The 26315-nt window shown below is 45.4% G+C and overlaps 2 protein-coding genes across 2 annotated transcripts in view; both read right to left on the reverse strand.

The window, feature by feature from the left end:
* Positions 1 to 26315, reverse strand: part of LOC143957208 (uncharacterized) — a 165529-nt gene that overhangs the window by 75437 nt on the left and 63777 nt on the right. The window lies entirely within an intron of this gene.
* On the reverse strand, positions 5471 to 25506 carry LOC143957116 (uncharacterized). The gene is made up of 8 exons (XM_077467264.1): positions 25423 to 25506; positions 24852 to 24937; positions 19736 to 19833; positions 19491 to 19587; positions 16897 to 16967; positions 13993 to 14053; positions 12838 to 12962; positions 5471 to 10690 (listed from the first exon to the last, which is right to left on the reverse strand). Exons 2-8 carry the CDS (start codon positions 24880 to 24882, stop codon positions 9317 to 9319), a joined length of 1857 nt encoding a protein of 618 aa, XP_077323390.1. The 5' UTR covers positions 24883 to 24937; positions 25423 to 25506; the 3' UTR covers positions 5471 to 9316.

The raw sequence follows: 26315 nt of genomic DNA on the forward strand, positions 1-26315 counted from the left end.
ATCTGTAAGACTAGATGTCCAGAGCACCCCACCCCCCTTAACAGCAGATATCAAGGGCACCCTAACCATCAGAAGTCAAGAGTCCCCCACCCTCCCTTACATCACTGTGCACCACCCTTATGTTGTGCTGCTGCTGGGAAGAACCTGGGAAGCAGAATGTGCAGGGTCTGGAGGAGGGTCTAATGAACACTGGGACCGGGGAGGTGGAGACGAGGGGATGCTGCACAGAGAGGAGCAGGATCTGTAGTAGTTCTGTTGTCCTCTCTGCTGCTGAGATGGGGCGCGCACAGAGATAAGCCTCCACAGCTGCACAGAGAAGTGTAGGATCTGGCGAAGGGTTCTGTCCTCTCTACTGCTGAGTCTAGGTGAGGGCAGAGACGAGGGGGTTTCTGCAGCTGCAGGAGGTGTGAGGGCCACGTGTTTGACACATGCCCTAGGGCAGTGATGGCGAACCTTGGCACCCCAGATGTTTTGGAACTACATCTCCCATGATGCTCCTGCACTCTGCAGTGTAGGTGAGCATCATGGGAAATGTTCCAAAACATCTGGGGTGCCAAGGTTCACCATCACTGCCCTAGGGTTTATAAAGAGCTAGGGGGAAAACTGTTCTGTATCATACAATCTATGGTGTGTATGTAGCATTAGATCGTGGAGGAGGAAGCAGTACTAGATCAATGACAGATGAAAATATAGTATAGTAGTCTATGTTACACACAAAAGTGCTTTGGCAGTATTGATGGGTTATTGAGTTTACATTGTATGCAGAAAAGTAGAGACAAAGGTGAAAAATATTCAAGTCATGATGGTAAACAAATGGGTTCTTTAACCACTTCAGCCCCGGACCATTTTGCTGGCCAAAGACCAGACCACTTTTTGCGATTCGGCACTGCGTCGCTTTAACTGACAATTGCACGGTCGTGCGACGTGGCTCCCAAACAAAAAGTCATTTTTTCCCCACAAATAGAGCTTTCTTTTGATGGTATTTGATCACCCCTGCGGTTTTTATTTTTTGCGCTATAAACAAAAATAGAGCGACAATTTTGAAAAAACGCATTATTTTTTACCTTTTGTTATAATAAATATCCCCCAAAAAAATATATAAAAATTTTTTTCCCTCATTTTAGGCCGATACATATTCTACATATTTTTGGTAAAAAAAAATCGCAATAAGCGATTATTGTTTGGTTTGCGCAAAAGTTATAGCGCTTACAAAATAGGGGATAGTTTTATGGCATTTTTATTAATAATTATTTTGTTACTAGTGATGGCGGCGATCAGCGATTTTTATTGTGACTGCGACATTATGGCAGACACATCGGATATTTTTTACACATTTTTGGGACCATTGTCATTTATACAGCAATCAGTGCTATACAAATCTAGTGATTCCTGTGTAAATGACACTGGCAGTGAAGGGGTTAACCAGTGGGTGGCAGTGTAGGGGTTAAGTGTTCCTAGGGGTGTGTTACTAGGGGGCTTTCTTTTAGTGAACACTGATCTCTGCTCCAATCACATGGAGCAGAGATCAGCGTCACTTGTTGCTAGGCAGAACGAGGAGATGCTGTTTACAACGGCATCTCCCAGTTCAGCCGCCCCGTGAGACGATCGCGGGTATGCTTACCTGTAGGTCCAAGAAATATCTCCTAAACCTACACGGTTTAGGAGATATTTACTAAAAGAGTGACAGCTGCCTACAGCGCATGCGCCGTAGAAAGCGGCACGCAGGTGCACTATCGGCGTTAGCAGCATGCAGCTGCTAACGCCGATATGCCGTTAGTGGCGGCTCCCGTGCGCATGCGCGGGAGTGATGTCATCACTGCTCCGGCGCTGTGAGTGGCCGAAGCAGCGATACCTGGAAGAAGATGGATGCTCCGGACTACAGGGGACAGCAGTGACTTTGCTGGCTCCTGTGTCAGGTAAGTGACACATAATGGGCTACTATGCGATGCATAATAGCCCATTATACTTCACCTTTGCAGGGAGACAAAGAGGAAGTAAACCCATCAGGGTTTACTTCCTCTTTAACAGCAAAAGGTGTGGCTTCTGTTTTTTATTGCTGTGAGGAAAATCTGGAAGTATACTCCTATCAGGTATACCCCTATTAACGGTCCCCCACCCCTTCTGTGATAAAACAGTTGGGCTCTTGTTTAGAAAAGATACTTTCTTGGAAGGTCTAAACCACATATGTCAAACACAAGGCCCGCAGGCCTAATCCTTGCACCCGGTTTTCCAGCCGGAATGTGGAACAACTCCATTCCACCCCCTCCGGGTTCTCAACCCCCGCTCCTGCGGTCACTTTTGCACACAGAAACCTGTGTTTACAAGAGACAGTTTTGCTCAGTGGCTCCCGGATCTAACAGATCCCTGCATGCGCTCACAGCTTCGACAGATATCTGGAGAGAGAGAATGATCTCCATGCAAGGCGAGACGGAGACCGCCTAAACAGGAAGGTACTCAATTCTGCGATGATCGAGCTGCGCTGTCTTTGTCTATAGAAACAGACAGGGTGGCTTGAGACCGAGCCCTCATAAGAAGCGCCTTTCTATGGGGTCACACGCTAAAGAGGAGACACCAGAAGAGGAGGATCGTGGCTGCTCTGTGCAAAACCATTACACAGAACAATTAAATATGACATGTTTATTATTTTAAATAAAAAAAATAAAGCTTTACAATCTTTTGTAATTTATTCTGCTGCAATTTTGCCTTCTCTAGTTCTTTCCCTCCTTATCAACATGCTAACTACACTACTACTGTTTTTATGACATACATTATTTTAGACCTAATGACATTATTACTTGATTTCTGTGCTTTTCTATGCAACGCTCCAGGAGAGGAGACTGTACAACTCTGAAGTTTACCTTTAAGTCTTGTCAATGTTCCTTCTCTAACCACCTCCCATTTATGACCAGCACCACCTCTTTTGAGTTCCAAAAATCATAACATTGTTAAGCCTGGAGCTGTTGGGAGGAGTCAGCCAATCAGATCCAGGCTCTTGTTCTTTTTGTAAGCAGTTAAGACCCCTTTCACACCACACCGGCCATTGCGTAGGCGGTAAAACGCCGCAATTTTTTGCTGCGTTTTACCGCGGGATTTGCTGCGCATTTCGGGCGCTTTTACCCCCGCTAGCGGCCAAGAAAGGGTTAAAACCGCCGGCAATACGCCACATTTTGCTGGCGGTATTACAGCGCTGCCCCATTGATTTCAATGGGGAGCAGCGGTGGAGGAGCGGTAAACACACTGCTCCGTCACCGCTCCAAAGAAGCTGCTGGCAGGACTTTTTCTGATGTCCTGCCAGTGCACCGCTGTAGTGTGAAAGCCCTCGGGGCTTTCACACTACAGACAATGGTGCAGCAGTTTTAGGGCAGATTGCAGGCGCTATTTCTAACGATGTAGCACCTGCAAAATGCCCTTGAGGTGAAAGGGGTCTTACATAATACCCATTTGTTAAACTGAATTCTAGTCTTTAGTACCTTACCCTTTAAATCAGTGGTCATCAACCCTGTCCTCAGGGCCCAGTAACAGGCCAGGTTTGCAAGATAACTGAAATACATCACAGGTGGTATCATTTGCTGCTCAGTGATTGCAGTATTCTTGTCTGCATCTCCCCAAGGTAATACATAAATCCTGGCCTGTTAGTGGGCCTTGAGGACAGGGTTGATGACCACTGCTTTAAATGCTACTTGTCAACAAATAGCAGCCCAATAAAGACCTCCCCCCCCCCCCCCCCAAAAAAAAAAGATAAAGGTCATCGGCTACAAATACTGTAGCTGCTGACTTTTAATTTAAGGACACTCCCTTGTTTCGGTATCCAGTGTTCTCCTCAGCCGGGCTGGTTCTTTGCCGGTCTTTGTTACCTGGCGCCGGCATGTTTACTTTGGGAAACTGGCTGTGACTCCTTGAAGCTTGAAATGTAAATGGCCCCACAGCCTCCTGGGACCTGTGACGTGTCCTAGAGGGCTGCAGGCAATCGCCTTTTGGGTGAAGTTCCCCTTTACAATGAACCTACCACAGGGGTTGCCATTTCTGATCTTCTGCTAGGATACTGACCAGTACCGGAAGTCAGTCACAGACCCAGACGAAGTATTCAGGTGAAAGTAAAGTAAATTCATAAACCCTGTTTTCCACACTTGTTCCTTGACATGTTAGGGTACAAATAATAAGTGCCTTGTTTGCACAGCGAGGCTCTGTAGGCCTAGAGCAGGAGATATTGAAAAGTAAGTTCCTCAGGGGCGGAGCACGCTCCTTTGAAAAGATTGGAGGCAATTCTAGACAGCTTAGATGTTGTAGGACATATCAAAATGTAATGATGACCTACTTTTGGTGACAGTGTGGGAAATGGCAAGACAGCCCCATTAGGGTGAATTAAATTAGGATTATTTTTATGATCAGTTTACTGCTCTTCAGACTTTAGAGGCCGTACTGTCCCACCATTAGCATAGGAATAGTGCCCATCATGGTGTCAGTGGTAGGAATAGTGCTCATCATTGGTGTGAGTGGGAGGAATAGTGCCCATCATGGTGTCAGTGGTAGGAATAGTGCCCCATCATTGGTATCAGTGGGAGGAATAGTGCCCCATCATCGGTGTCAGTGGGAGGAATAGTGCCCATCATGGTGTCAGTGGTAGGAATAGTGCCCCATAATTTGTGTCAGTGGGAGAAATAATGCCCCATAATGGTGTCAGTGGGAAGAATAGTGCCCATCATGGTGTCAGTGATAGGAATAGTGCCCCATCATCGGTGTCAGTGGGAGGAATAGTGCCCATCATGGTGTCAGTGGTAGGAATAGTGCCCCATCATTGGTATCAGTGGGAGGAATAGTGCCCCATCATCGGTGTCAGTGGGAGGAATAGTGCCCCATCATCGGTGTCAGTGGGAGGAATAGTGCCCATCATGGTGTCAGTGGTAGGAATAGTGCCCCATCATTGGTGTCAGTGGGAGAAATAATGCCCCATAATGGTGTCAGTGGGAAGAATAGTGCCCATCATGGTGTCAGTGGTAGGAATAGTGCCCCATCATCGGTGTCAGTGGGAGGAATAGTGCCCCATCATCGGTGTCAGTGGGAGGAATAGTGCCCCATCATCGGTGTCAGTGGGAGGAATAGTGCCCATCATGGTGTCAGTGGTAGGAATAGTGCCCATCATGGTGTCAGTGGTAGGAATAGTGCCCCATCATTGGTATCAGTGGGAGGAATAGTGCCCCATCATCGGTGTCAGTGGGAGGAATAGTGCCCATCATGGTGTCAGTGGTAGGAATAGTGCCTCATCGTTGGTGTCAGTGGGAGAAATAATGCCCCATAATGGTGTCAGTGGGAGGAACAGTGCCCCGTCATCGGTGTCAGTGGGAAGAACAGTGCCCCAAGAGCTGGATAAAGGCAAGCAATGGGCCACATCTGGCCTGCAGGTTGAAGACCACTGATATAAATTAAAACAAAATGTAAAAGACAAATAAAAATCACTTGCACTCAGTCATAATGCCATTAATTACATATAACTGATAATTTGCCTTTTATTCTCTTGGGATCTTGTTGTAGACTTTTTTTCCCCCCAAAAGCAAAAATAATAATTTAATAACAATACAATTACAGCTGTGAATACAAAAAAATGCAAAAATAAAAACCGTATTTTCTTTATAAGTGTACATGAAGAAATTCACTTTTTTGTGGTTCAAAACAAACCCAACAATATCATATAACATACGCGTGCAAAAACATCGACATGACGTAAACCAAGTAATGGTTGTTGATTCTAAGACCCCTTTCACACTGGGGCGTTTTTCAGGCACTTTAGCGTTAAAAAAGCGCCTGTAAAGCGCTTGAAAGAAGCCTCATCTGTAGTCCCAATGTGAAAGCCCGAGTGCTTTAAGAGCCCTTTCACAATGTCAGCGCCCAAAAAACGCTTGTAAAGCGCCGCTTAAACTATCAGCGCTTTACCAGCGTTTTTCGAGCATTATTGGGGCGCTTTTAACCCCTGCTAGTGGCCAAATAAAGGGTTAAAAGCGCCCACAAAACGCTGCTGCCAATAGCGTTTTTCAGGCGTTTTACAGGCGCTTCCCATTGATTTCAATGGGAAGGGGCACTTTAGGAGCAGTGTATTCACCACTCCAAAAGTGCTGCAAAGAAGCTGCTTGCAGGACTTTTTTTGACGCCCTGCCAGCGCAGCGCCTCAGTGTGAAAGCACTCGGGCTTTTACATTGGGATTGCAGTTGCGGCTTCTTTCAGGCGCTTTTTTTAACGCTAAAGCGCATGAAAAACGCCCCAGTGTGAAAGGGGTCTAAGTGAAATGTTTAGTTTTGGATAAAGAGGTGGGAAGCAAGGAACCAATGTCTATTCTTGCTTGTACTGCCCTTAACTAAAACCAAAATTCCACTTCAATTCCAGAGCAAAGAATTAAACAACTACTAAGGTCTCAACCGTTAATGCCATCAATACACTGTGGAAGTCTATATTACATTAGCGTTATCCTTTATGGTTTATAGCAGTCTACTGTCCTTAACTGTGGCCAGTGGGAATACAAACTGTCCTGTATTCTATGGGAGTAAACAATGCCTAGGTGTTCAGTGGGAGTAGATAAATTACATAGTGCCTGTGGTCAGTAGGAGTAAGAATAGTTCCCAATCATTGGTGTCAGTGGGGGAATAGTGTCCTGTTCTTGGCGTCAGTGGGGGAATAGTGCCCCATCCTTGGCGTCAGTGGGAGGAATAGTGCCCCATCATTGGTATTATTAGGAGAAATAGAGCCCCATCATTGGTATTATTAGGAGAAATAGTGCCCCATCATTTGTATCAATGGGAGGAATAGTGTCCCATCATTGGCATTAGTGAGAGGAATAGTGCAGCATCATTGGTATCAGTGGTAGGAAAAGTGCCCCATCGTTGGTGTCAGTGGTAGGAATAGTGCCCCATCATTGGTATTAGTGGGATGAATAGTGTACCATTATTTGTATCAGTGGAAGGAATAGTGTCCAATGATTGGTGTCAATGAGGGGAATAGTGCCACAAGACTATCAAAGGGCCACATCTGGCCCCTGGAATGCAGTTTGGAGATCACTGGTTACAGAAATGAAGACAGTTGATGATTGTTCTTCTGTTTCTGTCTACAACTTAGATTTACAATTTTCCAAATACATAGCGGTTGAAATACTGTGTTTTTTCCCTCGCTCCACCCCAGGACCAGGGCTAAAAAGCCCAGGCTGTGTATACATCAACCTATGACTTTTATCCTCAGGCCGGGTTCCAAGAATGTAAATTTAAATGCCCTCTCCTCTGTTGCAAGTATGATAAACCCTCTGGGAGCAGACAAAAGGCCAACTCTCCCAAAGGCAGCCTTACTTGTGTGGCCAGGCAAAAAGGGAGCCAAGTTGGAATGAAGAGCCCAGGCCACCAACAGCTGTATCTTGCCAAGGTTGGAAGTACCTATCATCTTTAAAGCCAAGAGGAGAGCAGAAGATATCAAAGGATGGGGAGTTTGATAACATGTCACTTTGCCCTAAATTTGAATCTTCAAAGAGGGGTGCTGGTGGGTTGAATCACGTGCTGGAACTGTTTGTCTCTTGGAGACTTCAGTGTGGAGATTTTCCATAAGTTTGTGTCTCAGTCCTGCCCAAAAAGAACAATAACCAGATAGCTTTCTACAGCTGGATGGCCCTTTTTTTAGGTTTATAAGATTCCAGTGATGAAGCATACTTGTTAGGGTTGGAGATCACACTGGACTGACTTGATCAGTCACTAGTCATGAGTAAGTGATAACATTGGCACGAGTAGGACGAAATTCCTTCCAGTGGTTGGTACCCAATTTAAAGATGGCGATGGTAAGGACTCTTAGGACTTGGGCTGCTTCCTTCAAGTGCAGCCTTATGCCGCGTACACAAGACTGGACTTTTTCGAGGGACTAGGTCCGACGGTCTTCCCGACGGACTTTCGGTGGAGTTCCGACTGACTTTCCGAATGAACGGACTTGGCCACACACAATCACACCAAAGTCAGACGGATTTGAACGTGATGACATACGACCGGACTAGAATTGGGAAGTTCATAGCCAGTAGCCAATAGCTGCCCTAGCGTCGGTTTTTGTCCATCGGACTAGCATACAGACAGATTTCTCAATAGGAACTGGGTCTGGCGGAGTTCCGGGTGAGAAATTTGAAACATGTTCTATTTCTAAAGTCCGTCAGATTTTTGGACAGCAAAGGTCCGATGAAGCCCGCACAAAATCGAAATAGAAGGCGTTTATTGAAAATAGCAACAAGTACATCGAGCCAATGCATTTTGGGGGAATGGGGACTCTCCCTTGTTCATGGCTGTTGCTGCATGCTAATAAATGGGAGGGGTTCCCAAACAGGTATGTTAATGGAAAAAAAGAGTGATAACTGTTATGCCCTGTACACACGGTCGGACTTTCCGACGGAAAATATGCAATCGGATTGTGTTGTTGGAAATTCCGATTGTGTGTGGGCTCCATCTGACTTTTTCCTTCGGAATTTCCGACACACAAAGTTTAAGAGCGGGATCTAAAATTTTCCCGACAACAAAATCCGATCCTTTAAATTCCAATCCGATGCATAAAGTGCCACGCATGCTCAGAATAAATTTTGAGATGAAAGCTATTGGCCCTTTATAGTTCCGACGTACTTGTATTACGTCACCTCATTCTGAACAATCGGATTTTCCGACAACTTTGTGCGATTGTTTGTATGCAAGACAAGATTGGGCCAAAATTAGTTGGAAAAAATCAGACGGATTTTGTCATCAGAATGTCCGACCCTGTGTACAGGGCATTAGAGTGCCGGCTGTGCTTGCAAAGACAGCATTGCATGCAACCTTCCAATAGATATACTATATATATATATATTATTGGACACCAGGCACACCTTTCCAATGGGTGAAGCATGACACTATTCCTTGGCTTTGGATTGGATTGGCAGCTGCAGTTGGTTGGAGCTGTGAGCTATGGATGAGGAATTTTATCACTGGCTTTCTAATGGACCCCAAGAGAACCCAGCATGTGGTTTAACCAGATAGCAACTGTGTAAAACCTAAATTGTGAGGAGCTGGCCTTTAATGCTACTACAACCTCCCTCACAATTTTGGTCTTTGTTCATAACTTTCAATAATGGACAAAAAGTTACATTTGTATTCCTTGTAAACCATGGCACCAGTTTGTAAACAGGATTTATCAGAATTTTTACCCCTGATAAGTAGGTACAGAGATTGACATCAACTTATAGGCAGCGTGTTGCCTGTATGGCATTCCCGACAGTGTCCTTTAGTTTACTCATGTACTTTGGGTCTAGTACACACTCAGATAATGTCCTGAACAGAGTTTAGAATGACTCGGCACACAGCTTCTTGCTTAGATGCCTATTTAGAGATGACTTTTGGGTGAAACACTTGCCGCACTTTAAACACGGATAAGGTTTCTCTCCTCTGTGCGTCGCCTGGTGGGAGACCATGTCAGCCTTCCATCGGAAAGACTTGCTGCACTCCAAGCAAGAAAAAGGTTTTTCCCCGGTGTGGACCCTTCGATGCCTGACAAGCTGTGTCTTTTGCGTGAAGCATTTTCCACACTCAGCACAGGAGAAAGGCTTTTCTCCTGTGTGTGAGGCTTGGTGGTCAATGAAGGTGGTCTTCCACCGAAAGCTCTCCCCACACACTGGGCAGGAGAAAGGCTTTTCGCCTGTGTGGATGTTCTGGTGGCGATCCAATTGTGACTTTTCCGCAAAGCTCTTTTCGCATTCAGGGCAGGGATATGGCTTCTCCCTGGTGTGGGTCTTCCAGTGTTTGACCAGGTAGGACTTGTGTGTGAAGCATTTTCCACAGATGTTGCAGGAGTTCTGGCTCTTGTCTGCATGCTTCCTCTGGTGTACAACGAGCAGTTGCTTCTCTGTGAAACTATCCCCACAGGCAGAGCATGAATACGGCTTCTCTCCTGTATGGCGCCTTTGATGGTCCACTAGGCGTGACCTCAACAGAAAACATTTGCCACATTCCGAGCAGGAGAAAGGCTTCTCCCCCGTGTGGATCCTCAGGTGGAGGATAAGACGGGACTTGTGCAGGAAGCCCTTACCACAGAGGGAACATGTCAGTGGCTTGTTGCCTGTATGGATTGTCTGGTGGACAAGAAGAGTTGACCGAAGAGCGAAGCTTTTTCCACAATCGGGACAGGAAAATGGCTTCTCACCTGTGTGTGTTCTCTGATGACCAATCAGGATAGACTTTTTCTCAAAGGATTTCCCGCAGTCAGGGCAGGAGAAGGGCTTCTCCTTTGAGGAGATCTGCTGGTGCTGAATAAGCGTTGACTTTTGCCGGAAGCACTTTCCACAGTCTGAACAAGAATAGGGCTTCTCCCCTGAATGCAGAGCTTGGTGTCTGCTGAGAGAAGCCTTCTGGGTGAAATGTTTCCCACACTCGAGGCAAGAATACGGCTTCTTCCCCGAGTGAACCACTTGGTGTCTGTCCAGAGAGAGCTTAAGAGTGAATCGTTTTCCACACTCCGAGCATGAATAGGGCTTCACTCCCGAGTGGGATCTCTGGTGCCGGATGAGATGGTCCTTCTGTCTGTAACCTTTACCGCACTCGGAACAGGAATAAGGCTTCTCTCCTGCATGCCAGCGCTGGTGATGGACTAGCTGAGAATTGCGATTGAAACTCTTCCCGCACTCGGAGCACAAGATAGGCTTCCTGTTTTTCCATTTCCCCTGAGAAAGGACCGAAAAAATATTTTAAACACAGGAAGGCCATTGTGGAAAACTGATGCTTGGAAGTGCTCATACTATTTGTCAGTTTACCTCACTTGGGCTCATAAGCAATACTCAAATCTACTGCCTTGCTTTGACTAGCTTGTGAATATCAATACAAATAGAGAAGAGTCCTATAAGCCACACATCATTACAAGTATGTAAAAACAGCCTCAGCCCGCTCCATCCAGGCCACCCCTCCAACTTGTTTTACCCCACCCATGTGACTTAGTCATGGGGATCATCATGATTAAGCCCTGTGGGCAGGGTGAAGCACATTTGGCTTGGATGGAGCCCACACTGAGACTGTTTTCACTTTTCACATACAGGGCCTTGTATTAATGTGCAGCTTATAGAACTCTTTTCTCCTTGTATTGGTATCCATGGAGCTGGGGCGAACTCCATTCTCACCTGCACTCCCAGCGGTTCACTATAGAAGAGACCCCATTGGAGCCTCAAGCAGCACCTGTAGTTTGGCACTGGTACACATAAAAGAGCTTTACAATGCATCTATGTGTAACTTTGCTGTGCAGCCTTTTACTCTACACAAGCCACTATTTTGAAGCAAACCCATAAGACAAAGCAATCGGTTTGTTTTATTGCCAGTCTATTCAGCAGCCTATACCCTTTTATTCAATCCCCCATCCTCCATTCAGTCACTGGTAGCAAAGACAGGAATCCCTCTGTAAGTTCCAGTTTGTGACTTGGAGCTTACAGTGGCTGAAGACCATCCACTGACTCCATGTTTTTGCACTGTGTGCCTAAGCAGCCAATCACCAAGAACATGGATATAAGGGGAGCGAGTTACATGCTTCTTCATACACAGAACTACTCACCTAGGTGATCAGAGCAGCAAAGAATGAAAGGAAGAGATGTGCAGCTGGTGGGGCCACCATTAATTCCGTTAAAAAACCTGTTGCTTTGCTCTTCATGAATGAAACAAATTTAAGATACCTGCAGATGTTAGGGAACCTTTTACCAACACCCTGACTTTCTTGGCTGGGTAGAGCATTAGATGGGATGGAATTTTGACAGGCACCAGAGGGATCAACAGAAAGGCTCCCGCTCCCCCATCATAGGCGCATACATACATATTTGCCCTATGGGAATACATTTGTATAAAGCTCATTGGAACAGTCACAATCTGACCTCCAAATCATGCACAGTCCAGTGGCCCAGTCAAAATTATCTGTAGAAACCTCTAATCAAAATTAAATTAATTAGTGTGGGAGTTGTATAATTAGTTGTGGATGAAGGTGGCGTCTTAAGGAATGAAAAGCCAGACTATAGAAGCAAATATAAACTCTACATCAGGGGTTATCAATCACTGGGTCATGGCACACTACCAGGTTGGTAGTCCTGGGCCTCCAGCAAGCTGCAGATCCTGTGACCTCCTACAGTGCCACCCAACATCCCATAGTGCCCCCTGTACCCTTTAACCAAACATTGGGCCCCCTAAGTGCCCTCAGTCCTTGCCAACTTCCAAAAGCGTCTCCTAGCTATCTGCAGAGCCCATAATGCCCCAAACATTGTCCTGCAGATCCCATAACCTCTCACAGTGCCATCCAACCTCCCATAGTGGCCTCAGTACCTCTTAACCTCTCACTGCCCCCCTCCTAAGAGCCCTCAGTCCCTGCCAACCTCTCACAGTGCCCCCTAAGTTTATTACAGAGCCTTTAGCCTGCCACAGTGCCCCAAACAGTGTCCTACAGCCCCCCGTATCCCACATTGCCCTTGAAAAACTTGCAGCCTTCTGGAGAGACCCCCAACCTACTCCAGAGATCCCTTCCTCTACATGGCCACTAATTCTGCTGCAGATTGCCCAAACTCCCTCCAAAACCTTCTCCCCCCCCCCCCCCCCCCCCCCAGTGATACCCAGCCTCATCCAAAGCCTTACAGAATTTCAGAAAATGTTTTATATTTGCATACTTTATTGATTGAGCATAAACTTTTTCTTTTACTGTTGGGGCATGGAAGGTTCACTTTTTCAGTCCCTGGTCTCTATATGCTTAAAGAACACTGATCTACATGATGTAAATCAGCGTGCCCCCTCTAGTATTGGGCAGCCAATAATGCGCACAAGTGGGAACTATGGCGGAGAAACATACCGGCTGTTTGTTTGGGGGAACGGGGTTCTCTCTGGAGGAATCTGCTGTTATATCATCATCTTCCGTTTCGCCTTCTGGAGATGTAGTGGATCTGTTCTCCCTGATGATCCTTCTGTATTGGCCATCTGGAGAAAATAGGGTATGGAGAGGAACTGAAACGGTTAATCTGTATGCATCATTCATTAGCAAAGTTGACCTGAAAGCAGAGCTCTAAACAAAAGGGGACGCTCTGCTTGTTTGCAACCCCCCCCTCCTCCCCCTTCCACTGCCACATTTGGCACTTTTTTGGGGGGAGTAGGTACCTGGTTTTGACAGGTGCCCACTCCCACTTCTGACTCAAATCGCCATGGTGAACTGAGCCAGAAGTTATCCCCAACAGCCCACCCTTCCCATGCGGTCTTCTGGGATATTTCACAAGGCGCAGTGTGACTTGTGCAGTAGGAAACTTCACTTCCTGTTTCTCTTACTAAAAATGCCGGTGCCTGCACCCAAAGAATTGGCTCGGGTAAGGACAACACTGGATACCTGGACAGGTGAGTGCCCTTATATTAAAAGTCATCAGCTACAGTATTTGTAGCTGCTGACTTTTATTTTTTTTTAAGGAGCCTGGAGCTCCTTTTAAATAAAGCTTTGGGTCCCTAGTCAGGTCTCTGTAGTTCTATCTGGTAGGTTCCGCTGTGGGTGCAGGCTGGGTAAGCTGTCGTCTTAACTCAATGCCAACTATAAAAAGCCTGATCGCCGTACACAATGCAAAGACATCCATTGTGTAAATATTAGCAGCCTCAGCCAGATTTGTATGAACCATGCCCCCAGTGCATTTTGCCGCTCCCCAGTGGAACGAAACGCGTAAGAAGTGTGGCTCAGACGGAGCTGGCTGAGGCGTCTATCATTCACACAGCAGATGGCTTTGCAAGGTATGCGGCAATCAGGATTTTTTTTTTTGTTTTATTCAACAGCAAAGCTCGAAGCTCCTGACTCCCCCACTGGGCACATACTGTCTCCCCATTACTGTCTACTGACAGAGGAGGGGGGAGGAGAAGAGATTGTTGTAGTGACTGAACAAGGAGAATCTGGGACTCCTCTCTGGATTTAGTGTTTATTACTCATCCTTGCTGATCTCTGGAGGGACTTCCTCCTCCTCAATCGGCTCTTCACCTCTCACATACGGCTCCTCTGCTTCATCCTTCACTTCAACCTTAATAATCAAATTTTCGGCCTACAACAGACACAAAATATTTTAAAGCTAAAGATTAATCATTTTAAGACCAGGTCCATTCTGACACTTCTCACATACATGGAAAAATCTGCATTTTTTAGCTAGAAAATTACTTAGAATCGCCAAACATTATATATATATATATATATATATATATATATATATATACATATATATATATATTTATTTATTTTTTTTAATTTTTTTTAAGCAGCGGCCCTAGAGAATAAAATGGTGGGTGTTTCATATTTTTTTTACATCACGTGATATTTGGCCAGCGGTTTTTCAAACACAATATCATACCCAATTTTTTGGTAAACTATAGAAGATGATGTTATGCCGAGTAAATGGATACCAAATGTGTCACGCTTTAAAATTGCACATGCCCATGGAATGGTGACAAACTACGGTACATTAAATTATCCATAGGCGACGCTTTAAAAGCCTTTACGGGTTACCACTTTAGATTTACACAGGAGGTCTGCTGCTAGAGTTATTGCTTTTGATCTGGTGTTCTCGGTGATACCTCACATGTGTAGTGCGATCCCGGTTTACGTATGCATGCGTGACCAGCCTGTGCGTTCCCCTTTGTGCGCGAGCATGGGATGAAGGAGGCGCTTTACATTTTTTTTTATATTGATTCCATAAAATTTTTATTTTTACTATATGAATAATGTTCCTTGTGACAGCATGGGCAGTAACAGGTCCACTTTACTGAGACATATGAGGTCTATTAGACCCCAGATCTCTCTTCTGCCCTTAAAAGCATCAAATGAAACCAAAATCAGTTTAATCTGATGCTTTCCCAAGCCAGTAATGACTTTTTTACAAGTGACAAAATACTCTCTGGCTTCTTAGACCACAGAAATGATTGGAGAGTCCTCTCTATGGTTAGCCAGTGACTCCCTTCCGCTGCCTGTAAAAGCGATTCCAGTGGCTAATTAGCCGCCAGAATCACTTTTACACAAAAGTCCATTGCTGGCTGATATAAATATACTGGGTGGATGCCCTTAGCTGCAGGCATCATCCCAGGGTAATCACCTCAACCCCTCCCAACACACCAGTTTGTCACTGGGGCTGAAGTGGTTAATCTGCTTACATTTTGTTTTCCCTAGGTTCCTCACTCCTTTTTTTGTTCAACATGATAATATAAATGTTAAATAATCACTGGATCTCTGTTTTTTTATGCAACATAGGCATATCATGGCTGGTAGGAGGGGCCGCTAAGATGCTGTACATAGCTTCCTGAAAACTAGGGATGCACCGATACCAATATCAGTGCCGATACCGAGCATTTTCACAAGTACTCGTGAAAATGCTCCCGATATCGAAAAAGGATACTTTGCTGTGTGATTTGCGTCAATACAAAACGAGTGGGAGCAAATCGCACTGCAATTTGAACAGGAATGTAGTGCAATTCCTATCCGAAATGCATGCGATTTCTCCTATGTGTATGTCTATAGAAAGGGAAAAGCGCAATCTAGTGGGCAGTTTATTGAAAGTGTTAGAACTTGCAATAAGTACAGTTCAAAGGCAAAATCTGCATAGGTGTCCCGGTCCCGCAGACGACAGAAAGTCACAGCCACTGGAGTTGCTCACAGGGCTTGAGGAGATATAGAGGCGGTACACCCCCAAGCTAACATCACTTGTGCCCTATACCCAGGGAGTCCCGGTGTAATGGATGTGATTAAGAGTATCATGAAATGTCTATTCCAATATATATATATATATATATATATATATATATATATATATATATATATATATATATATATATATATATATATATATATATATATATATATATATGTACATGTTTTATATATCTATCATATATCAGCTTCTATGCTTATAAGCCTTAAAACCATATTCAGTAGATATCAAAGCTTGCCCCTCTCTTACGGTGGAACTGGACTGCAAGAGTTAACAAAAGAAGTTCGCACCTGCTCTGAGAATACACTCAAAAAAATTACAAGATAACACCAATGGTCTAAAAGAAGGGAGGACATTGCAAGAACACAGCTACTTCCTCATATGAAAGGCCCAGCTAAAAGCCAATACTTTGTCACATAATTTGTCATAATATATTTTTATATTTGTGGCTATTTTGTGGTTTGCATGCAGGCATCATTCAGATATCCCCACGTCATATGATGTCCTTGGGCTGGAAGTGGTTAATATACTGCCCGCTAGTTGGCCCTTTTCCCTATCTACACACACACACACACACACACAGACGGTGGGGGGAAACCGCATGTGATTCTTTGCAGTGCGATATGCGCCCATTTATTTTGTATTGACCCAAATTTGCACCGCAAAGTATCGGTACTCTGTATCAGCGAGTACTTGACCGAAAGTATCGCTACTCGTCGATAAAAAAAAACGTATTGGTGCAATCCTACTGAAAACATCACAAAACCCTGCCTCAGTACTCCTCTCAGGAGCTCTCAGCCCTGATGCAAGCAGTGGGCCAACGTTTGCAAATATCAAAATACATTTGTGGTCTGGAGGAGTGGGTGTTCCTAGAGAAGGGGTCTTTGCATGAAGACCACCCGCATGTGATGCTGAGCCTTCATGATTGAAAGACCTGAAATCCAGAGAATGAAAGGGGTGAACCTAGATGATGCTGGCCTCCAGCAGGCGGGCTCTATCTGGCTTGTAGCAGCTTCTGATGCACATTGTGAGAAGCTCACAGTGTGCAGTGAAATCAGAGGAAGTCATTTCAGTCCAGAAGAGGAGTACAACTGTGCAAGACTTAAAGAAAGGCTGGAGGTCAGATTTTTCAATCTTTGATAGATGAAAGGAACAGCATAAGCTTCTATAAAATCTGATGGTGGACCTACCTGATCCTCCTGAGGGATCTCCTGATCCGCCTGTGTGGAGTCCCGGGAATAAAGATCCATACTGGATCCATCTGTAGGAAACACAAAATGTATTGACACCAGTTCCTCGATTCTGATCTGTAAAACCGTACTCACATTTGAAAGTCAAAAGAGAAGATTTAATACACAGCAAACTAATAAAGTGGACCTGACATCAGATATATTTGGTCATGTTAAGTAATGTATCCTGTATTTATTACATCCCACAGAGATCACAGGACTTCCCCTGACAATACCTTCACCTGCTTTTTTGTTTTTTTTCTCCAGAAGCACAGAGCCATCTTTGTTTAGGTATTGTTCAGCTTCACCATGGACGGAGATAGCGGCTCAGAAAGTTTTACTGCAGAAGGGTTAAGGGAGGGAGAGTTGGGGTCCCAGATACCATAGCAAATCACTTACAGACTCTCCAGATCCAGATCAATGTTCAGCTTCAGTGTCAGAACCCTTAAAGCAGAGTTCCACCCAAAAAACGCTTTTCCAGTTCCTCCCCCCTCCGGTGTCACATTTGACACCTTTCAGGGGGAGGGGGGAGCAGATACCTGTCTGATACAGGTATTTTGCTCCCACTTCCGGGTACCCGAGCCACCCACAGGTATCTCTGCCCCTCCCCCCCCTCCCCCGCTGTCTTCTGGGAGACACACGGGATCCAGAAAATAGCAGAGACCAGTGGGATAGTGCAGCGCGAGTCGTGCATGCGCAGTAGGGAACAGGGAAGTGAAGCTGTAAGGCTTCACTTCCTGATTCCAATACCGAGGATGGTGGCGGCAGCAACCGACAGCCGAGGGATAGATCGGCTTCGGGTGCCGACATCGCGGGCGCCCTGGACAGGTAAGTGTCCTTATGTTAAAAGTCAGCAGCTGCAGTATTTGTACTCTTTTTGGAGTTCTTTGTACCCTCTGAGAAAGTAACCTTCTTCCTGGCCCTCTCCAGCAAGGGGGCCTCCCCTGGGTCTCCTCCTTGGCTTCCTCCAGATCAGGCAGGACAGCTTCAGGACCACTTCAGCACACGTTAGGACCCTAAACAGTCTATTGGGCCTAAGACCACTTTCACACTGGGAAGGTTTTCAGGCACTTTAGCACTGGAAATAGCCTCTGTTAAGCACCTGAAAACCACCTCCCATTCATTCCAGTGTGACTTTTCACACTCGAGGGGTGCACTGGTGGGACGTTTTTCTGAAAAAGTCCTGCAAGCATCTTTGGGGAGGGTTGGGAGGAGTGTATTTAGCGCTCCCACAATGCACTGCCCATTGGAATGAATGGGCAGCGCTTCCCAAACGTCTGAAAAACACGCTTCGGAAGTGCCGCAACACAGGAGCTTTTAACCCCTTATAAGGGGCTGAAAAAACAGTAGCAAAGCGTCGCTAAAACGAGCAGTGCTTTACAGTGGCCACGGAATCAGTGTAAAAAGGGTCTAAGAGCAGAGCTCCATTCAGCAGCGCCTCCCTAGGCCTCAGCCCAGGGGAAGAGAGCGAGCCTGTCCCAAATATTTATATCCTCCCCCAGCACACACCAGTGTCCTAAACCTCCCACTGGATTGGCTGAAGAAAATATAAATATCCATGACTTAGTTTTGGTTATTAAAGGTTCATTTTTTTGTAAACATGTTATACCTACCTGCTCTGTGCAATACTTTTGCACAGAACAGCCCCCATCCTCCCCTTTTCGGATCTACTGCTGGTCCTCCTGGCTTCTCCCCCTTGACCAGTGCCCCCAATAGCACTGGTGTGTGCTCCCTCCTGAGCCCCACTCTATGTGTCCATACTCTCTCCTCATTAGCTCACTGTCTCTGATTGACAGCAGTTAGAGAGTCAATGTCTCCCACTGCCGTGCCTCAGCCAATGAGGAAGGAGAGACCTGGGACAGCTGAGGCTCCTGTGCATATCTCTGGATTGAGAGGAGGCTCTGTTAAGTATGAGTGGGGCTGTTTCACACAAAAGGGTTTTTTGCCTTCATGCAGAGAATGCATGAAGGTAAAAAAATCTTCAGCCTTTACAACCACTTTAAGCTTAGGGAAAAAACAGGTGAAAAGCTATACAATCAGTAGGAGCTAACTACAGCCAAGCCAAAAGGAAATTGACATAGTAGCCCTTGTTTAGGACAAGGGGGCTACATTGTGCCATGTCAGATTGTATTTGGAGCTGCGGTGTAATTCACGGACACCAAGGGGGTTGATTTACTAAAACTGAAGACTGCAACTTCCAGTGCAGCTCTGCATAGAAACCAATCAGCTTCCAGGTTTTATTGTCAAAGCTTATTTGAACAAGCTGAAGTTAGAAGGTGATTGGGTACCATGCACAGCTTCACCAGATTTTGCACTCTCCAGTTTTAGTAAAAAATGTCTTTTTAGGCTCAGCTGAGACTGGCTGTGAAGGCCCTGGAAAGGACTGCATAACAGCTTTAAGATGCAACAAGCAACTTGGAAAAATTAGCCATTTTAGCAGACTGGGCCATCCAATCACGACAGGACGAACGTACAGAACCAAAAAGCCAATGAAAAGTCTCTTTGGAACAAGGAGAATCTGGGACTCTTCTTCAGATTTACTATTTATTCTTCACCTGTGCTGATCTCTGGAGGAACTTCTTCCTCATCCTCACTTGATCTGTCCTCCTCGTCATCTGTTGGTTCAAGTTTGATGACAAACAGGTCTTTGAACTAGAAGCACACAAAGCACAACGCAGTTTGAGGAAGACCAACCAATGAGATTATGTCCATGGACAAGTGACAACAAGAATGTGATAATCTTCTTATATACAACACTAAATGCAACCCATCCTGGCTGGGTTTCCAAAGACCCCCCTACCTGATCCTCCTGAGGGATCTCCTGATGTTCCTGTGTGGAGTCCCGGGAATACAGAGGACGGGGACATCTCTCTGGGGGATTTCTGTTACTGGATCCATCTGTAGGAAACACACACACTGACTGAATACATTAGAGGAATTCAGTAAAGATTTACAACACTTCTGATGGTATAGTCCCTTTAAAATGGTGTGTGTCTAATTCTGGAAAGCCTTGCGAGTCTCTCCTGCCCCCTCCAATATACTTTTCACGCAACTGCAAACATTTTTTGTTAAAGAAAAGTTAATCCCTTGGGGAGGATGATGTATTTAGACTCTGGGAGTCCTTATGACATCTTTTCACATGCACAAGATCTTGCAAACTGTCTTCTGGTATGTCTACGTCATGCATCCCAGCAGGAAGCTTCCGAGATCTTGTGAATGTGCAGAGACACTGTGGGGTTTGTGGATGTTCACTGGCAGGGCCACAAGGTGCGTCCACTCATGTGGGTGCACAGGGCTCTGCCAGGTCCCCCCTTGGCTTGTCTACACACGCACCAGATCTCAATTCAAAATGGCAGCACTGGAGAAGAGCTGTGAACTTTGGACTCCATAGACAAATAATTAGGAATTTTTTTTTGTATACAGGAAATAGTATAAGGGTTTGTTCACACTTGCGGCTAGTCATGCGGCATTGCCAAAGTTCATGGCTCTTCTCCAGTGCTGCCATCTTGAATTGAGATCTGGCACTGGTGTGAAATGCCGTTTCATTTTTGCATGTGCTGGTTCAGGTGGGTGGTGTAAAACCACAGCTCCACCACCTGGTTTACCACTCACCTGAACCAGGGCATGCAAAAGTGAAACAGCATGTCCCATCTGTGCCAGATCTCAATTCAAGATGGCGGCACTGGAGAAGAGCAGTAAATTTTAGCAGTGCAGGACTCCATAGACCAATAATTAGGAATTTAAAAAAAAAATTCATAGAGGGGCAAGTGTAAGGGTTTGTTCACCCATGCAGCTTATGGGCGGTAAACCAGGTATTTGAGCCACGGTTTTATTCCCCCACTCCCAAACCGCCACCTGAGCCAGGGCATGCAAAACTTAAACAGCATGTCACATTCAGTGGGCATTACTGCCACTTACAGGGTTAAACAGCCCTCTAAAAAGTGAACCACTGCTGAATGCTTCTCAGAGGGGCAGCAGGGGCTGCTGCACATGTGAACAAAGTCTAAGCCCTTGTACACACGGTCGGAGATTCCGACAACCAAATCCGTCGGATTTTGTCCGAAACTGTTGGAAAATCCGACGTGATGACGTTATTTCGTTACGACAGGACTACGTTCACGCTAGTAGCCAATAGCTTTGGTGTAGGAATTTGATTTGAGCATGCGTGGCACTTTGTGAGTATGTCGGGAGTATGTCCGATCGGAGCATTTTGTCTGAAAATTTTACCAACTGGAAAACTTGGTCCGTCGGATACTCCGACGGAAACAGTCCGATGTAGACCACACACAGTCGGAATATCCGACAAAACGGTCCGATCGGACACATTCCGTCGGAATCTCCGACCGTGTGTACAAGGGCTAAGAGATATAAAATGTTTTTGAAAGGTAGGATGGAGATCCTGCTTAAGAATCAGTTGCAATGGCTGCAACAAAAAGGATTAGGGCTAGTTCTCAGATTAGGAAACCGGTGGTAATTATATTGGAACTCCACCCAAAAGTTCTGCTTTAAGACATCCTCCCACCTTCTGCGCCTAACTTGGCATGTGATTTGGGGGGGGGGGAGCGGGTACCTGGTTTTGACATGTACCTGCTCCCACTTCTGCCTCTCCGCAGTCTTCTGGGACACGTCACAGGTCCCATAAGATCGCGGAACCATTCACAAAGCGCAGAGCGGCTCATGCATGCGCAGCCGGCTGTAAAGCCGAAAGGCACACAGCCGGCTGCCCACAGTTAGGGTGTCGGCACCAGGAACCCGAAAGCTAGTGAAGAACTAGCCTGGGTGAGGATGGCCCTGAATTCCTGGACAGGCAAGTGTCCAGGAATCCAGCTATAGGATTTGTAGCTGCTGACTTTTATTTTTTTTTACAGACTGAAACCCCTCTTTAACCACTACAATACAGGGCACTTTCACCCCCTTCCTTCCCAGCCCAATTTTCAGCTTTCAGCGCTCTAGCGCTTTCAGTGACAATTGCGCGGTCATGCTACACTGTACCCAAATGAAATTGTTATCATTTTGTTCGCACAAATAGAGCTTTATTTTGGTGTTATTTATTCACGACTCCGTTTTTTTTTTTTTTTTGCGATATAAGCGCTAAAATAGCGGAAATTTGGAAAAAAAAACAATATTTTCTTTTTTCTATTTGAAAAGAAATCCAATAAAATCAAATTTTGTCATAAATTTAAGCCAAAATGTATTCTGCTACATGTTTTTGGTAAAAAAAATTCCGTTAAGTGTATAATAATTGGTTTGTGTGATCACGGACATATGTACGCAAATGATCATGTACATACAGTGGTGTGAAAAAGTGTTTGCCCCCTTCCTCATTTCCTGTTCCTTTGCATGTTTGTTACACTTAAGTGTTTCGGAACATCAAACCAATTTAAACAATAGTCAAGGACAACACAAGTAAACACAAAATGCAATTTGTAAATGAAGGTGTTTATTATTAAAGGTGAAAAAAAATCCAAACCATCATGGCCCTGTGTGAAAAAGTGATTGCCCCCTAAACCTGGGCCACCCTTAGCAGCAACAACTGCAACCAAGCGTTTGCGATAACGTGCAATGAGGCTTTTACAGCGTCCTGGAGGAATTTTGGCCCACTCATCTTTGCAGAATTGTCCTAATTCAGTTACATTAGAGGGTTTTCGAGCATGAACGGCCTTTTTAAGGTCATACCACAACATCTCAATAGGATTCAGGTCAGGACTTTGGCTAGGCCACTCCAAAGTCTTCATTTTGTTTTTCTTCAGCCATTCGGTGGCGGACTTGCTGGTGTGTTTAGGATCATTGTCCTGCTGCAGAACCCAAGTTTGTTTCAGCTTGAGTACACCAACAGATGGTCGGACATTCTCCTTCAGGATCTCTTGGTAGACAGCAGAATTCATAGTTCCTTTTATCACGGCAAGTCTTCCAGGTCCTGAAGCAGCAAAACAGCCCCAGACCATCACACTACCACCACCATATTTTACTGTTGGTATAATGTTCTTTTTTATGAAATGCAGTGTTCCTTCTACGCCAGATATACTTGGACACACACCTTCCAAAGAGTTCCACTTTTGTCTCATCGGTCCACAGAATGTTGTCCCAAAAGTCTTGGGGATCATCAAGATGTGTTGTGGAGAAATTGAGACGAGCTTTGATGTTCTTTTTGCTCAGCAGTGGTTTTCTCCTTGGAACTCTGCCATGCAGGCCATTTTTGCCCAGTCTTTTCCTGATGGTGGAGGCATGAACGCTGACCTTAACTGAGGCAAGTGAGGCCTGCAGTTCCTTGGACGTTGTTGTGGGGTCTTTTGTGACCTCTTGGATGAGTCGTCGCTGCGCTCTTGGGGTAATTTTGGGCGGCCGGCCACTCCTGGGAAGGTTCACCACTGTTCCATGTCTTCGCCATTTGTGGATAATGGCTCTCACTGTGGTTCGCTGGATTCCCAAAGCTTTGGAAATGGCTTTATAACCCTTTCCAGACTGATAGATCTCAATTACTTTCTTTCTCAATTGTTCCTGAATTTCTTTGGGTCTCGGCATGATGTGTAGCTTTTAAGGATCTTCTGGTGGACCTTACTGTGTCAAGCAGCTCCTATTTAAGTGATGCCTTGATTGTGAACAGGTGTGGCAATAATCAGGCCTGGGTGTGGCTAGAGAAATTGAACTCAGGTGTGGACAACCACAGTTATAGTATGTTTTAACAAGGGGGGCAATCACTTTTTCACACAGGGCCATGATGGTTTGGATTTTTTTTCACCTTTAATAATAAACACCTTCATTTACAAATTGCATTTTGTGTTTACTTGTGTTGTCCTTGACTATTGTTTAAATTGGTTTGATGTTCCGAAACACTTAAGTGTGACAAACATGCAAAGGAACAGGAAATGAGGAAGGGGGCAAACACTTTTTCACACCACTGTATGTGTGCAGGTGATCACGTACATATGTGTGCAGATAATCATTGGGACATGTGATTTTAGTGGGACATATGTGGGGGACATGTTTTTATTATTAGGGACATGTGTTTTTATTATTTGGGGACATGTATGTTTTGGGGACATGTGTGTTTTGGGGACATATGTGGGGACTGTGTTTGTACTGTGTGGTGTGTTGTGTGTTTACACTACACTGATGATCAGTGAGTAAAAAGCTGTAAAAAGCAGCCCATACTCACTGATCATCAGCCGGCTGCAGCGTTCTGCTCTCCTCTCCTCAGCGGTGACTTCCGTGTGAGGAGAGGAGAGCCGATTGCCTAGCAACCGGCTGTTTGTTTACATCACATGACGGCCGTGATTGGACACGGCCGTCATGTGATCAGGAGGGCCAATCACAGAGCCCTCCTGCCGATCTGAGATGTGCCGTGTCCGGGTGACACGAGCACATCGGGATCGCGCCGCTGCGCGAGCGCGCGATCCCGCTACTCCTGAAGGACGTTCCTGAACGGCCTATCAGGAGTAGACGGCTCCCACCCGGCCGTATATATGCATTGGCCGGGTGGGAAGTGGTTAAGACCAACGGTGAGTTGGGGTACAGAGGCACACCAGTGCTCAGAGGGGGAAATGTCTGTATTGGGAAGCTGTCATCAATGTGACAGCTTACCGCTCGGGGCTTGTGGGTTGCTAGGATGCCAGTGGCCGATGGGATCCTAGCAACCAATGATATATCCCTGGCTCCATTCAACTACCAGCTAGGAGATTACCCCCTGATAACAAAGGGATGGGGGGCGTTGCTGATGTCATTACCATTTATGGCAATATTTGGACAAGGACAAGCATTTCCTAGGTTACTAGGATGTATCACTGGTTGCTATGATGCGGTCAGCTGCACAGTTGACAATGCCTTAGCAATCAATGGCGCTGTGTGACCAGCAGGGGATGAACCAGCACTGAGGATGGAGTGTCCAGCATGGACCAGAAATGAAAGTCTTCTCTTACCCGTTGATGTGAGGGGTCGCTGGATCTCCATCTTTTTTGTCCTTGGTGACGATCACCGTTCCTTGGTGACGATCACCGTACAGAGCCTGTAATAGGAAACAAATATGAGTTCTGTATAATGGTGAAGGACTACTGGGGTGCAGCGCCTACATTAGCAGTGGGGGTCATGCAGTACTTGTGCCTTATGGCAAGAGCGGTTTTCCTGCCATCCATTGCCTGGAGGATTTGTGCCGGCAGAGGAGATCGGCTTTGGATGCGGGGGGCTCATTCAGTGACATTGTTGCTGGTAGCGGGGGATGAACACAACCAGCAGCGAAGCTCTCGACCAGCACCTGGTTTGGTCTCATTTGCACACAGCCTGTTGATTTAGGAGCAGCGTTGCATGCCGCAAGAATCAGGGTTGCATGATTTCAATTTATGTTGACACCTGACAGGTCCTCTTTAAAAAGGAATGTTCCAAGATAATACTGAGAGATTGAGGTGTGTATGTAGCCTTTTCCTGGCTGACCTCCTATCTAGACCACACAGAGTGCTGGGACCCCCTTCTCTCATATTAAGAAGACATTATTACCTCCTCCTCACTGGGCACACACTCTCCACACTTCCTTCAGGAGGATTCTTAAGCTAAAATTCCCCCTCCTTTTTCCACTTTTGGTCTACGACAAAATGGCCACCAACTTCCTGCACTGAAGACACTTCCTTTTCTCATATGGCCGCTCTCTAGTGGCGTCTCTGGAATAAACGGCTCCCAGTCACGGTCACATCGCTTAACGTCACTATGGCAACCAGGAAGCAGCTAGGCGGCTGTGGAACGCACAAAGGGCGAAAGCGAGAGAAATGTTTCCGGTGGGAAGAGATATTTAAAGGGGAAGTGCATGGAAGAGAAAAAAAATAATTGCTGCTGTCGAACTCTTCTTCTTAACCACTTAAGGAGCGGAAGATTTCCCTCTTAATGACCAGGCCATTTTTTGCGATACGGCACTGCGTCGCTTTAACTGACAATTGCACAGTCGCTGTACCCAAAAAAAAATTGACGTCTTTTTTTTCCACAAATAGAGCTTTCTTTTGGTGGTATTTGATCACCTCTGCGGTTTTTATTTTTTGTGCTATAAACAAAAAAAGAGCGACAGTTTTGAAAAAAAAATATATATATATATATTTTTAATTTTTGCTATAATAAATATACCAAAATAAAAAAAATGTCTTCATCAGTTTAGGCCAATATGTATTTTTCTACATATATTTGGTAAAAAAAAAAAAAAAAAAAAATCGCCATAAGCGTATATTGATTGGTTTACGCAAAAGTTATAGTGTCTACAAAATAGGGGATACATTTATAGCATTTTTATTATACAGTTTTTTTAATAGTAATGGCAGTGATCAGTGATTTTTAGCAGGACTGTGACATTGCGACACTTTTTTTCGGACCAGTGACATTTATACAGCGATCAGAGCTATAAAACT

Source organism: Lithobates pipiens, unplaced genomic scaffold (genome assembly GCF_037356315.1).
Source record: "Lithobates pipiens isolate NorthernLeopardFrog02 unplaced genomic scaffold, aLitPip1_a1.2 Scaffold_51, whole genome shotgun sequence".
NCBI classification, from domain to species: domain Eukaryota; kingdom Metazoa; phylum Chordata; class Amphibia; order Anura; family Ranidae; genus Lithobates; species Lithobates pipiens.

Coding starts and splice junctions, on each gene's coding strand:
- LOC143957116 (XM_077467264.1), bottom strand. CDS start 24,882: ATGGAGATCCAGCGACCCCTCACATCAACGG. Junction 19,588..19,735: donor AGATCCCTCAGGAGGATCAG/GTAGGGGGGTCT, acceptor GTGTGCTTCTAG/TTCAAAGACCTGTTTGTCAT. Junction 10,691..12,837: donor TTCCCCCAAACAAACAGCCG/GTATGTTTCTCC, acceptor GTCCTTTCTCAG/GGGAAATGGAAAAACAGGAA.